General features: G+C 42.2%; 1 protein-coding gene across 4 annotated transcripts in view; it reads right to left on the bottom strand.

The window, feature by feature from the left end:
* Positions 1-13,230, bottom strand: part of LOC134359944 (uncharacterized) — a 41,900-nt gene that overhangs the window by 26,231 nt on the left and 2,439 nt on the right. For 2 of the 4 annotated variants that reach the window (XM_063073816.1, XM_063073818.1), the window contains exons 2-3: positions 9,742-9,797; positions 2,932-3,095 (exon numbers count right to left, since the gene is read on the bottom strand). In XM_063073816.1, coding sequence (XP_062929886.1) covers positions 2,932-3,091 — 160 coding nt within the window. In that variant the 5' untranslated portion in view covers positions 3,092-3,095; positions 9,742-9,797. The remainder of the gene's footprint in view (positions 1-2,931; positions 3,096-9,741; positions 9,798-13,230) is intronic. The other 2 variants (XM_063073817.1, XM_063073814.1) reach the window with 1 other exon arrangement.

Genomic DNA, 13,230 nt, shown 5'->3' with positions numbered 1-13,230 from the left:
ATCCGCCGAGATGTTGACACCCAGGAGTCTAAAGCTGCTCCCTTTCCACTGCTGACACCCTAATGAGGACGAGTGTGTTTTCTCCTGACTTACCTTTCTGAAATCCACAGTCAATTCCTTGGTCTTAGTGACACGGAATAGGAGGTTGTTGTTGAGGCAACATTCAACCAGCTGATCCATCTCACTCTTGTACACCTCATCACAATCTGAGATCTTTCAATAATGGTGGTATCATTGGTGAATTTATAGATGACTTTGAGCTGTGCTTAGCCACACTGTTATGAACGCAGAGAGAGTAGAACAGTGGGCTAAGCACGCACCCTTGAGATGTGTTTGTATTGACTGTCAGTGAGAAGAATATGTTATCACCAATCCATACTGACTGTGGTCTCCTGATGAGGAAGGTCCCAGCTGCAGAGGGAGACATGGAGACCCAGGTTTAAAAGCTTGGTAATAAATCCTTTGAAAGATAATGGTATTAAACACCGAGCTGTATTGATAAACAGCAGCATGACATATGTTTTATTGTTTTCTAAGTGTTCCAAAGCCCAGTGGGGAGCCAGTGAGATTTTATCCGCTGTCGACCTGTTGCAGCAGTGGTGAATTATAGTGGGTCCGGTTCTTGCTCTGGCAGAAGTTAATTCTAGCCATAATCAACCTCCCAAAGCACTTCATTCCAGTAGAATGTGAGTGCTACCTGGTGGTAGTTGTTGAAGCAGCTCACCCTGGTCATCTTGGACACCCATATGATAGCTCCATTTTGAAGCAGGTGGGAAACTCAGACTGCAGCAGTGAGGGATGAAGGACCAGATATACTGTTGGGCCTGGTGCTTTGCAGTGGTTCATCCTCTAGAAGGATGTTCTAACATTGGCCTCTGAGACAGAGATCACAGAGTCACTGGTTGATATGAGGATTTGTGCAGGTGTAGTGTCATTCTCCCTTTCAAAACATGCATAAAAGGTGTTGAGCTCATCAGGGAGTAAAGTATCACTAACAATTATGGTGTTAGGTTTTGCCTTATAGGAAAAAAATCACATGCGAATCCTGCCAGAGCTGTCATGCATCCATTTCTGACTCTTTTCATCTTTGTGATGGCCTGCTATAGGTAGTATCTGAACTTCCTGTAGGATTCTGAATTGCTGGTCTTGAAAGTTATGGATCTAGCCCTCTGCAGGTTGCAAATCTCCTGGTTCATCCAGGGCTTCTGGTTTGAGAAATCCCAGTATGTTCTTGAAGACGCACACTCATCTGTGTAGGTCTTTTTGAAGTTGGTGACGGCTGTGGCATATTCATTTAAATTCAAACATGAATCCATGACTATAGTCCAACCTCCCAATTCAGAAGATTCCTGGAAATGCTCCTCCGCCTCCCTTAATCTTGTGGTCTCGACACTGGTGCTGCAGTCCTCAGTCTCTGGAGTAGAGGTACAGCCAATGACTGAACTTGCTAAAGTCCAGGTGTGGCACTGTAAGTGTCCTTAATGAAGGTGTAACAGTGATCAAGTGTTTTGGCTCTTATGGTTCTTCAGGTGACACGTTGTCAGCGACTTCTTCAAGTTGGCTTGGTTGAAGTCCCCTGCAATGATCAGGAAGGTGTTTGGGTTCACTGTCTCGAGACTGTTGCTCAGCTCCCCCAGTGCCAGCTTGAAATCTGCCAGGGGTGGAATGTATACTATTATCAGGAAGACAGTGAAGAACTCCTTTGGCAGATAGAATAGATGACACTTGACTGCCAGATGTTTTAGATCAGGGGGTGATGGTGGGGGGTTGCAGGGCTGAGACAGAACTGCCATGACTGTGCAACACAATGAATTAATTGTGAAGTAAATGCCACCCCCTCTGCCTATACCTGATGTGGCTGTCAGGGTCCAAACAATGGATGGTGAAGCCTTTAGGCTAGAGTGCTGGGGGTGGGTCATGTCTCTGGGAAGCAATGCCAACTTTATCTTAAGTTTTTCATATGTCCACTCATATGATAGCAAATAACAACTAAGACCACAAAACACTGCCAAGGCAAAAAGCCTCTCACATATCCTAGTTGAAACACTGAACTCATAATCTCCATGACCATCTATTTCTCAAGCTGAGCTGTTCCAGTACAGTTACAATACTGGCTCCTGCGTGACATTATGAAAATCACTCAAATATGCTCTGTTCACAAAACAAAAAGCAAGACAAATCCTATTTAGCTAATTCGTTTTAGCCACATGGTCATTGATCTTGTCATTACACATGAAACCCACAGCACACAGATACACAAGGAGTATGATAACACCTCTTCTGTAAGTTTCTCTCCAAGTCACATACTGTGCTAAGAAGTACTTTGCTTCTTATGTACAGAGATCTAAAATCCAGCAATCCCCTAAGCAACAACACATAGGGAGGACATTCAGCAGACACTGCACAAGTTTAGGAAGGTGGCTCATCGAAGGCGGTCAATAAGTTTCAGCTTTTACAGCACCATCCTATAAAGGAATGTTAAAGAAATTCATATAATAAAATAAACCATGACTATCTATCAAAAGAAGATACAAAAACCCATGGGACACAGTGGTACAGTTAGTAGAAATGATGCCCTATACCTCCAGCATTCCATGTTCAATCCTGACCTATGCTGCTTTATACACTTTGGAACACTGAGAGGTCAAGTCCTGCTCAGTCTCCTTTACAGAATTAACCTTCCTGTTACTGCATCTTTATGGATAGTAATTCCCTTTCCTCCAAATTCAATTCAGTAACACTTCTCCTTGTCACTGATGTTAATATCCTCTGCTTGTTAACTCAGTAACCTTGTGTGACTAACTACATTTTTGATCTAAATTAAGCTCAAACATTGTTGCACAACAGCCAAAATCTGTGGTGGGAGAGAATCCTCCGATCATGGTGAGAATTGCTCCATTTATTCTCACCCTCACCATCTTACACCTTTACCTTCACTTTCCAGAGGGAGTTTGGGTTCAGATTGCAAGCTGATGCGTGGAAACCCGCGCTCTAACCGTCTCATGGTTTCCCAGCACGGCGGGTGTTGACATACGACATGTTTGCATAAGGTCTCATCCACAGAGGTAAGAAATCGTTGCAACTTGTCCATGGTTCTAGGAGAAAGGTCACATAGCATTTTATCTTACTGTACTTTTGTTTGCAGAACTTGTCCAGCTAGACCCTTATCTTCTGTAGTTATCAATGGGAAATGAAGGGGGTAGGGGTGGAAATGAGTGAGTTCTGATTCTGAAAACCTGAGATTATTCTGGTCTTTACACTACTGTACCATTCTGTATACAAACCGGTTATCCCTGTTACTGTATACTAATATAGGACATTCTGGATCTCTTCTATACAGAACGTCATATACACCAGACATTATCTGTGGAGAGAGAAAAGCAGGGTTAATGTTTCTCTCTCCACTGGTCACTGAAATGCTAGTTCTGTTTCTCATTTGATAGATGCTCTCTGGTCTCCTGAGTATCTGTAGCATTCTGTTTTCACTTTAGATTGCTAGGATGTATATTTTTGGCATTTCAAGGATATATTCCATCTTTTTTTTGGATGGATGAATGGAACCCCCTCAGAGTGTGCTACTAGTTAAAATAATAGTTAGCCTGGAGAGTGCCAGTATTTTCCGGCAGTCCTCAGAATGTTTTCATAATTGTGGGTGGGGGGGTGTCAATTAGATTGTGTCAATAAATTCTCGAGTCTCTAAAGTTTGTAGATGATGTATAATTTGCTGAGCATTTGCAGAATTTTCATTTTGTAGTTCAAATGTCATGTTGCCCAGTGCTATCATTTAATACACAATTACACATAACTTACCAGTTGTGGTAAGATGCTTTAACAACTGGGTTATCATAGGCTCTATAACAATAAGGTCTCATCAGAGTGTGCCACCCTTGGAGATAGTCAGTATTAGCAGGATCCCTGTGGAATGTCAGTTATATCCAGAAAGTTTCAGTAATTACATGGATTCCAGAAGTGCCAATAGTTGCAGGGATTCCCCTGGAATTTAGCAATACTTGCAGGAGGCCCTTGAAGTGGTGGAATATTTGGAATGGTACTGGAGTGTGCCAGTATTTGCAGCAGCCTGCCAGACTGTGGCTGTATTTGCAGAGCTCCTTGTTAAGAGAGTGCCACTATTTGCAGGTGTTGCTTATGTATTGCCCTGGGGGGTTATACTGTAGGTATTTCATTCTGCACTGTTCTGTGTGAGCTGCTTGTTTTCAGCTTACATTTGGGTTATTGTTAAAGATAAGAGATGAGGAGAAATGTCTGTCATCCAATTAGGATGGTCAAATTGAAGGGGAGGTTTTTCTGGTGAGGGACACTAAGGTTGGGCTTGGGTTTGTTTTTAGTTGGAGAGGGATGAAGAGAGAAGATGCCAGAGAGAAAAGGTCGTAGGATTTGACCCGGAGCGGGACCGTGATTCGACAAAGCCCAGGGGGAGATCGATTAAGGATCGGTGATGTGGGGAAACTGTGAGCTCCAACTTGTGCACGTTAAACTGTTTCATTAAAATAGGCCCTTTTCTTTTTTTGTTCTTTTCTTACTCACCCTTTAGTCAAATTAAGAATGATAAAGCTGAATCTTTTAATTGTATGCGATGTACCGTCTGTTATTTTGTGGCCCTTATTTGTAACAGGGTAACAAATCACGCAGCGTCCACACAAACAGGGGCTTCGGGGTGGGCTCGCGCCTCAAGCTCGCGCATTTGAAGGTCTCTCGAGACTTACGCAGCCAAGGAAACCAGGGTCTTTCACTTAGGGTTCGGAATACTTGTAGAGTTTGGAAGGCACATAAAGAAAACGCAGTATATCATTGCGGAGGGTAGAAGAAAACAAATAGTCAAGTCATGGGAACCAAAAGGTTCATGGACATTTAATACAGCTGTTTCTTAAAGAAAGGAAGAAATACTTGAACATAGAACAGCACAGTACAGGCCTTTCAGCCCAAGACGTTGTGCCGACCTGTAACCTACTCTGATTAATTGAATTCTTCCCTCCCACATAGCCATGCATTTTTCTTTCATCCATGTGTCTATCTAACTCTTTTAAATGTCACCTGGCAGTCTGCTCCACTCAACTACCATTTTCTGTGGAAAATTTCTACCTCTGACATCTCCCAATTCTTTCCTCCAAACGCTTTAAAATTATGCCACCTCATATTAGCCAAAAAAGATGCTAATATACTCTTATCTATGCCTCTTATCATCTTGTACACCTCTATCAAGTCACCTCTCACCTTCTTTCTTTCCAAAGAGAAAAGCCCCAAGTTCATTCATCCTATCCTCATAACTCGTGCTCCCTAATCCAAGCGGCATTCCGGTAAATCTCTGCACCCTCTCTAAAGCTTCAACATATTTCCTGTAATTAGCTCAGTATATTCTTGGTCACAGATTTTATAGACAATTTAGAAAGGGACTTTAAATAAGAGGAAATGCAACATTGATTAAAAGAAACAGTGCTCTAAGGAAGCATATACATAGAAAATTGAATAGCAACAAGAAAAAGCAATATTCATACTTCTAGGAGCATACTACAGACGTGGATGTTATTAGACATAGAAAAATATGTAAGCACATTTTGGAGAAACAGAAAAATACCACGTCAGTAATAATAGGGATTTCAATATTCATTAGTATAGTACCAATGTATTAAATGTGGAAGATGTGGAACTCTTATAATACATTCAGGGAAACTTTGTTTTGTTTTGGTCCAAAAGTAACAACCAGCAAAAAAGGGGACATTTCTGGACTTTGCAAAGTATGACTGATAGAAAAGTTATAATGAAAAAGCATTTGATGGGAGTGATAATAATTTAATTACATTTAAAAAGTATGGAAAAGAACAAAGATAAAGTAGGAATAAAAAGAAGAGCTGGCTGATTTTGAGGTTGAGATGCAATTTTATTTACTTACTTATGTATTGAGATACGGTCCCTCTGGCCTTTTGAGCCACGCGGCCTAGTAATCCCCATAAATTAACCCTTTTACAATGACCAATTAACCTACCAACCGGTACGTTTTTGGACTGTGGGAGGAAACTGGAGCAACCAGAGGAAACACAGGCGGTCACGGGGAAAAAGTATAAACTCCTTACAGGCAGTGGCGTGAATTGAACCCAGGTGGCTGGTACAGTAAAGCTGGTACCACTGCACTACTGTACTACCCCAATGAAATGGGCTGGAAATAACTGCCAAGAATAGTCTGGCACCAGAGCAACAAAAGCTTCTCGAGGAGTGCTCAAACCAAGTACATTTCCATTAAGAAAAAGGGTAGAGATTCCTAAATCTGGAGTCACCAGAACATCAAGCAGCCTGAACATTAGGGAGTTTATGTACAAGAGTGAAAGCTCAGTACAACAGAGAGTGTAAAGAAATGAAATTGCAAGGAAATTAGAAAGGCAAAATGAATATATGAAGAGAACATTGGTAAGTAAATCAAAGAATAAGATATATATGCAGAGGAAGAAGAAATCAAAGGATAGGTTTTATAAAGGATCAAAATTATAAACTGTGTATGGAAGTGAAAAATGAAACTTCAGATTTCTCCTCTCAAAGAGATGATGCAGACATCAGGTAAAGCCTGAAATGTTGCATGATAATAACGCAGAGACTCAGGAACTTCTAAGTGTTATAGGGAGGGTGGTATGAATGAATCTTCACTATAGGTTATTATGTTATGAAAAGTAAGTGAGGAGGCTCTGACAATCATTTTTCAATCATGTCCAGCTACAGACAGGGTGCTAGAGTGCTTAAAATCAATTCTTTAAAAAGGGGAAATGAAGAAGACTGTAATTTCAGGTCGGTCAACTTAAATCACCAGTCGTCAAATTCATGAAAACAGATTCTAAGAGCAGTGTGAATTATGAATTAAGATTGATTAAGGAGAGTGAGAGCAGAGATTTGTTACGGCAAAGTTACATCTAATTAATTTGATTTGAATTTTAAGAGGGTATAAGAAAAAAGGATTGATGAGAGCAGATGGTGGTGGATACGGTCTAGTCCATCACAGGTAACACCCTCACCATCACTGAGCACATCTACATGGAGTGCTGTCACAGGGAAGCAGCATCCATCATCAAGGTCCCCCACCATCCGGCCCATGCTCTCTTTTTACTGTTGCCATCAGGTAGAAGGTACAGGAAACTCAGGACCCACACAATCATGTTCAGAAACAGCTATTACCCCTCAGCCATCAGGCTCTTGAATCAGAGGGGATAACTTCACTCATCTCATCACTGAACTGTTCCAACAACCCATGACCTCCCCTTCAAGAGCTCTTCATCTCATGTTCTTGATATTTATTGCTCATTTATTATTATTATTGTTATTTCTTTTTCCTTTCCTTTTGTATTTGCACAGTTCATTGTCTTCTGCACATTGATTGTTTGTCCATCCTGTTGGATGCAGTCTTTCATTGATTCTATTGTGTTTCTTGTATTTACTGTGAATGCCTGCAAGAAAATGAATCTCAGGGTTGTACATGGTGACATGTACGTACTTTGATAATAAATTTACTTTGAATTTTAGTAAGGTTTTCCACTGGGTCAGATGCCAGACCGATCAGAGGAATGAGAGGAAAAGTATCAAGCTAAGTTCAAAACGTCACCTGTAGTAGAAAGTGAAAGGTAATGAAGTTTTTCAGGTCTCTTCGCTTTTTTTTTGCAAAATATACAAGTCATTTAAATGTAAGGAGCCTAAAATAAGAACTTTGCAAATAATACAGAATTAGTGTGTGGCACAGTCATGCACCTGTTAATGCTACTGGTTCACAGCTCCAGTGATGTGGGTTCAATCCTGATTTTCAACCTGTGGTATTTGCACACTTTGCCTGTGGCAGCATAAATTTGCCCTGGGTGCGCTGGTTTCCTCCCATTTGCAAAGATGTACTGGTAGATTAATTAGAGTTGGGCTAATAGGATTGCTCTTTTGGGTGGTAGCACTGATCGTGTAAACTGAACAACCTCCTTCTGTGCTGTAATAGTAAATAAAAGTAATTTTAACAGCAAAAATGGGGCAGAAGGAATTTGATCCAGAAGCATGCTATAACACATTGGGTATGTAAGTAAGATGAGGAAATATGGCCTGATATTTCCCATATGTCTGTGGAGGCATAGAACATAGAACAGTACAGAACAGGAAAAAACCCTTGGCCTATGATATAGCGTTAAGCTGGTAATTAAACCCTCACTAAATTAATTCCTTCTGTAAAGGCCATATCCCACCATTCTTTACATATTTATGTGCATATCGAAGAGCCTTTTAAATGCAAATGGATCTGGGGCTGAGAGGGTAAACAGTTTAAGTTCCTCGGCTTCCACATCACCGAGGATCTCACGTGGTCTGTACACACCAGCTGTGTGGTGAAAAAAGCACAACAGCACCTCTTTCACCTCAGACAGTTGAGGAAGTTTGGTATGGACCCCCAAATCCTAAGAACTTTCTACAGGGGCACAATTGAGAGCATCTTCACTGGCTGCATCACTGCCTAGTGTGGGAACTGTACTTCCCTCAATCGCAGGACTCTGCAGAGAGTGGTGCGGACATCCCAGCGCATCTGTAGATGTGAACTTCCCATGATTCAGGACATTTACAAAGACAGGTGTGTAAAAAGGGCCCGAAGGATCATTGGGGACCAGAGTCACCCCAACCACAATCTGTTCCAGCTGCTACCATCTGGGAAACGATACCGCAGCATAAAAGCCAGGACCAACAGGCTCCAGGACAGCTTCTTCCACCAGGCCATCAGACTGATTAACTCACGCTGATTTGAATGTATATTCTATGTTACATAGACGGTTCTATTTATTATAAATTATTATAAGTTACTATGATTGCACTTTGCACATTTAGATGGAGACGTAACGTAAAGATTTTTACTCCTCATGTATGTGAAGGATGTAAGAAATAAAATAAATTCAATTCAATTCAAATGCCTCTGTTGTACTTGCCTCTGGCAATGCATTCCTCCAGGCACCCACCGCTCTGCGTAAAAAAATTTGCACTGCACACCTCCATTCAACTTAACCCCTCTCACCTTAAATGCATGCCCTCCAGATGTTTTAACCCTGAGGAAATAGTTACTTTCTTCTCTATCTATGCCTCTTATAATCTCATAAACTTCTATTAGATCTCACATCAGCCCCTGACCTGCCAGAGAAAACCCAACTTTGTCTTTCCTCTCCTTTTAGCACATGTACCTGAATCCAGCCACATTTTGGTAAATCTCTTCAGCATCCTCTCCAAAGCCTCAACATCCTTCTCATAATGGGTTGACCAGAATTAAATGAAATACTCCAGATGCATTCAAACTAGTTTTATAAGGCTGCAACATAACTTCCTGACTCCATTGACTCAGTGGTGCAACTAATAAAGGCAAGCACGCCACACGGCTTCTTTATCACCCTATCAACCTGTGGAGCCAGTTTTCAGGGAGCTGTCTGTATATCTGTACTGTTAAGCGTCTTGCCATGTGATGGATATTCATTTCCTGGGCCGGGGGACCTCTTATTTTTGCCAAGCTTAGCCTTCTAAACAGAGCAGCTGCTACTTGTAAATTAAACTCCCAACTAATATTCTTTGTTTGGCTTCTGCTTGTATATGAAAGCCAGTCTTCAGTTCTTAAAATATTTATTTATTGAGATACAGCATGGAATAGGCCCTTCTGGACCCTTGAGCTGCACTGTCGAGCAACCTCCGATTTAACTCTAGCCTAATCGCGGGACAATTTACAATGACCAATTAACTTACCAATCGGTACGTCTTTGGACTGTGGGAGGAAACTGGAGCACCTGGAGGAAACCCACCTGCAATCATGGGGAGAACGTACAAACTCCTTACAAACAGTGGCAGTGTGAATGGAAAGCAGTAATCAGTTTGAAGTTGGAAGGGCAGCTTTGAATCTAACTCTGTCTATAGAAAACAGGATATTGGTTCAGAGCATCTGTCTTATTGCTGAAGAGGTGCAGTATAAGATAATAGGTTATTTAATATCAAAACAGAAAGCTGGCTAAGTTGCTTAGTTCAAGGAAGCTTCCAGATCAGATGCAGGCAAACACATAGCATAACAATAATTGATAGAAACATAAAACATGGAAACATAGAAAACATACAGCGCAGTACAGGCCCTTCAGCCCACAAAGCTGTGCTGATCATGTCCTTCCCTTAGAAGTTACCTAGGGTTACCCATAGCCCTCTATTTTCCTAAGCTCCATGTACCTATCCAGGAATCTCTTAAAAGACCCTATCGTATCCGCCTCCACCACCATCGCCAGCAGCCCATTCCACGCACTCACCACTCTCTCTGTAAAAAACTTACCCCTGATATCTCCTCTGGTCCTACTTCCAAGCATCTTAAAACTGTGCCCTCTTGTGCTAGCCAATTCAGCCCTGGGAAAAAAAAACCTCTGACTATCAACACAATCAATGCCTCTCATCATCTTGTACATCTCTATCAGGTCACCTCTCATCCTCCATCACTCCAAGGAGAAAAGGCTGAGTTCACTCAGCCTGTTCTCATAAGGTATGCGCCTTAATTCAGGCAACATCCTTGTAAATCTCCTCTGCACCCTTTCTACAGTTTCCACATCCTTCCTATAGTGCGGCGACCAGAAATGAGCACAGTACTCCAAGTGGGGTCTGATCATGGTCCTATTCAGCTGCAACATTACCTCTCAGCTCCTAAACTCAATCCCATGATTGGTGAAGGCCAATGCACCATATGCTTCCTTAACCACAGAGTCAACCTGCGCAGCAGCTTTGAGTGTCCAATGGACTCGGACCCCAAGATCCCTCCGATCCTCCACACTGCCAATAGTCTTACCATTAATACTACAAACAGTTTGTATATTCTGCCATCATATTTGACCTACAAAAATGAAGCACCTCACACTTGTCTGGATTGAACTCCATCTGCCACTTCTCAGCCCAGTTTTGCATCCTATCAATGTCCCACTGTAACCTCTGACAGCCCTCCACACTATCCACAACAGCCCCAACCTTTGTGTCATCAGCAAATTTACTAACCCATCCCTCCACTTCTTCATCCAGGTCATTTATAAAAATCATGAAGAGTAGGGGTCCCAGAACAGATCCCTGAGGCACACTACTGGTCACTGACCTCCATGCAGAATATAACCCGTCTCCAACCACTCTTTGTCTTTTGTGGACAAGCCAATTCTGGATCCACAAAACAATGTCCCCTTGGATCCCATGCCTCCTTACTTACTCAATAAGCCTGGCATGGGGTACCTTATCAAATGCTTTGCTGAAATCCATATACACTACATCTACAGCTCTACCTTCATCAATGTGTTTAGTCACATCCTCAAAAAATTCAATCAGGCTCGTAAGGCATGACCTGCCTTTGACAAAGCCATGCTGACTATTCTGAATCATATTATGCCTCTCCAAATGTTCACAAATCCTGCCTCTCAGGATCTTCTCCACCAACTTACCAATCACTGAAGTAAAACTCACTAGTCTATAATTTCATGGGCTATCTCTACTCCCTTTCTTGAATAAAGAAACAGCATCCGCAACCCTCCAATCCTCCGGAACTTCTCCTGTCCCCATTGATGATGCAAAGATCATCGCCAGAGGCTCAGCAATCTCCTCCCTTGCCTCCCACAGTAGCCTGGGGTACATCTAGTCTGGTCCCGGTGACTTATCCAACCTAATGCTTTCCAAAAACTCCAGCACATCCTCTTTCTTAATATCTACATGCTCAAGCTTTTCAGTCCCTAGAATCGCCAAGATCCTTTTCCGTAGTGATTACTGAAGCTAAGTATTCATTAAGTACCTCTGCTATCCCCTCCGGTTCGATACACACTTCTCCACTGTCACACTTGATGGGTCCTATTCTCTCACGTCTTCACATACTTGTAGAATGCCTTGGGGTTTCCTTAATCCTGATGCCGAGGCCTTCCCGTGGCCACTTCTGGTTCTCCTAATTTCTTTCTTAAGCTCCTTCCTGCTAGCCTTATAATCCTCTCGATCTCTATCATTTCCTAGTTTTTTGAACCTTTTGTAAGCTTTTATTTTCTTCTTGACTAGATCTACAACAGCCTTTGTACTTCACGGTTCCTGTACCCTACCATCCTTTCCCTGTCTCATTTGAACATTGAATATTTGCCACATTTCTTCTGTACATTTCCCTGAGAACATCTGTTCCCAATTTATGCTTCCAAGTTCCTGCCTGATAGCCTCATATTTCCCCTTACTCCAATTAAACACTTTCCTAACTTGTCTGTTCCTATCCCTCTCCAATGCTATGGTAAAGGAGATAGAATTGTGATCACTCTTTCCAAAGTGCTCTCCCACTGAGAGATCTGACACCTGACCAGGTTCATTTCCCAATACCAGATCAAGTACAGCCTCTCCTCTTGTAGCTTTTCTACACATTGTGTCAAGAAACCTTCCTGAACACACCTAACAAACTCCACCTCATCTAAACTCCTCGTTCTAGGGAGATGCCAATCGATATTTGGGAAATTAAAATCTCCCACCTCAACAACCCTGTTATTATTACACCTTTCCAGAATCTATATCCCTATCTGTTCCTCAATGTCCTTGTTACTATTGGGTGGTCTATAAAAAACACACAGTAGAGTTATTGATTCCTTCCTGTTCCTAACTTCCACCCACAGAGACTCCGTAGACAATCCCTCCATGACTTCCTCCTTTTCTGCAGCCGTGACACTATCCCTGATCAACAGTGCCATGCCCCCACCTCTTTTGCCTCCCTCCCTGTCCTTTCTGAAACATCTAAAGCCTGGCACTCGAAGTAACCATTTCTGCCCCTGAGCCATCCAAGTCTCTGTAACAGCCACAACATCATAGCTCCAAGCACTGATCTACGCTCTAAGCTCATCCGTTTTGTTCATAATACTGGCATTAAAATACACATCTGAAACCACTGATCTGAGCGCGTCCCTTTTCTATCATCTGCCTATCTTCCCTTTCGCACTGTCTCCAAGCTTTTTCTATTTGTGAACCAACCGCCTCTTCCTCCGTCTCTTCAGTTCAGTTCCCAACCCCCAGCAATTCTAGTTTAAACTCTCCCCAGTAGCCTTAGCAAACCTCCCCGCCAGGATATTGGTCCCCCTGGGATTCAATTAATAAGTTTATGTACTCAGGAAAGTTAGCGTTGCAGCATTAATTGTGGGAATCCCGGAAATATGTCTGCAAAAAGCTTTTGGACAGCTTGTGTAAAGAGTATCGGAGGAAATATCATGTGTG

This window comes from Mobula hypostoma, chromosome 21, assembly GCF_963921235.1.
Source record: "Mobula hypostoma chromosome 21, sMobHyp1.1, whole genome shotgun sequence".
Lineage (NCBI taxonomy): Eukaryota > Metazoa > Chordata > Chondrichthyes > Myliobatiformes > Myliobatidae > Mobula > Mobula hypostoma.
Note: the sequence above shows the minus strand (reverse complement) of the source record. Positions and strands in the feature narration are given on the sequence as shown.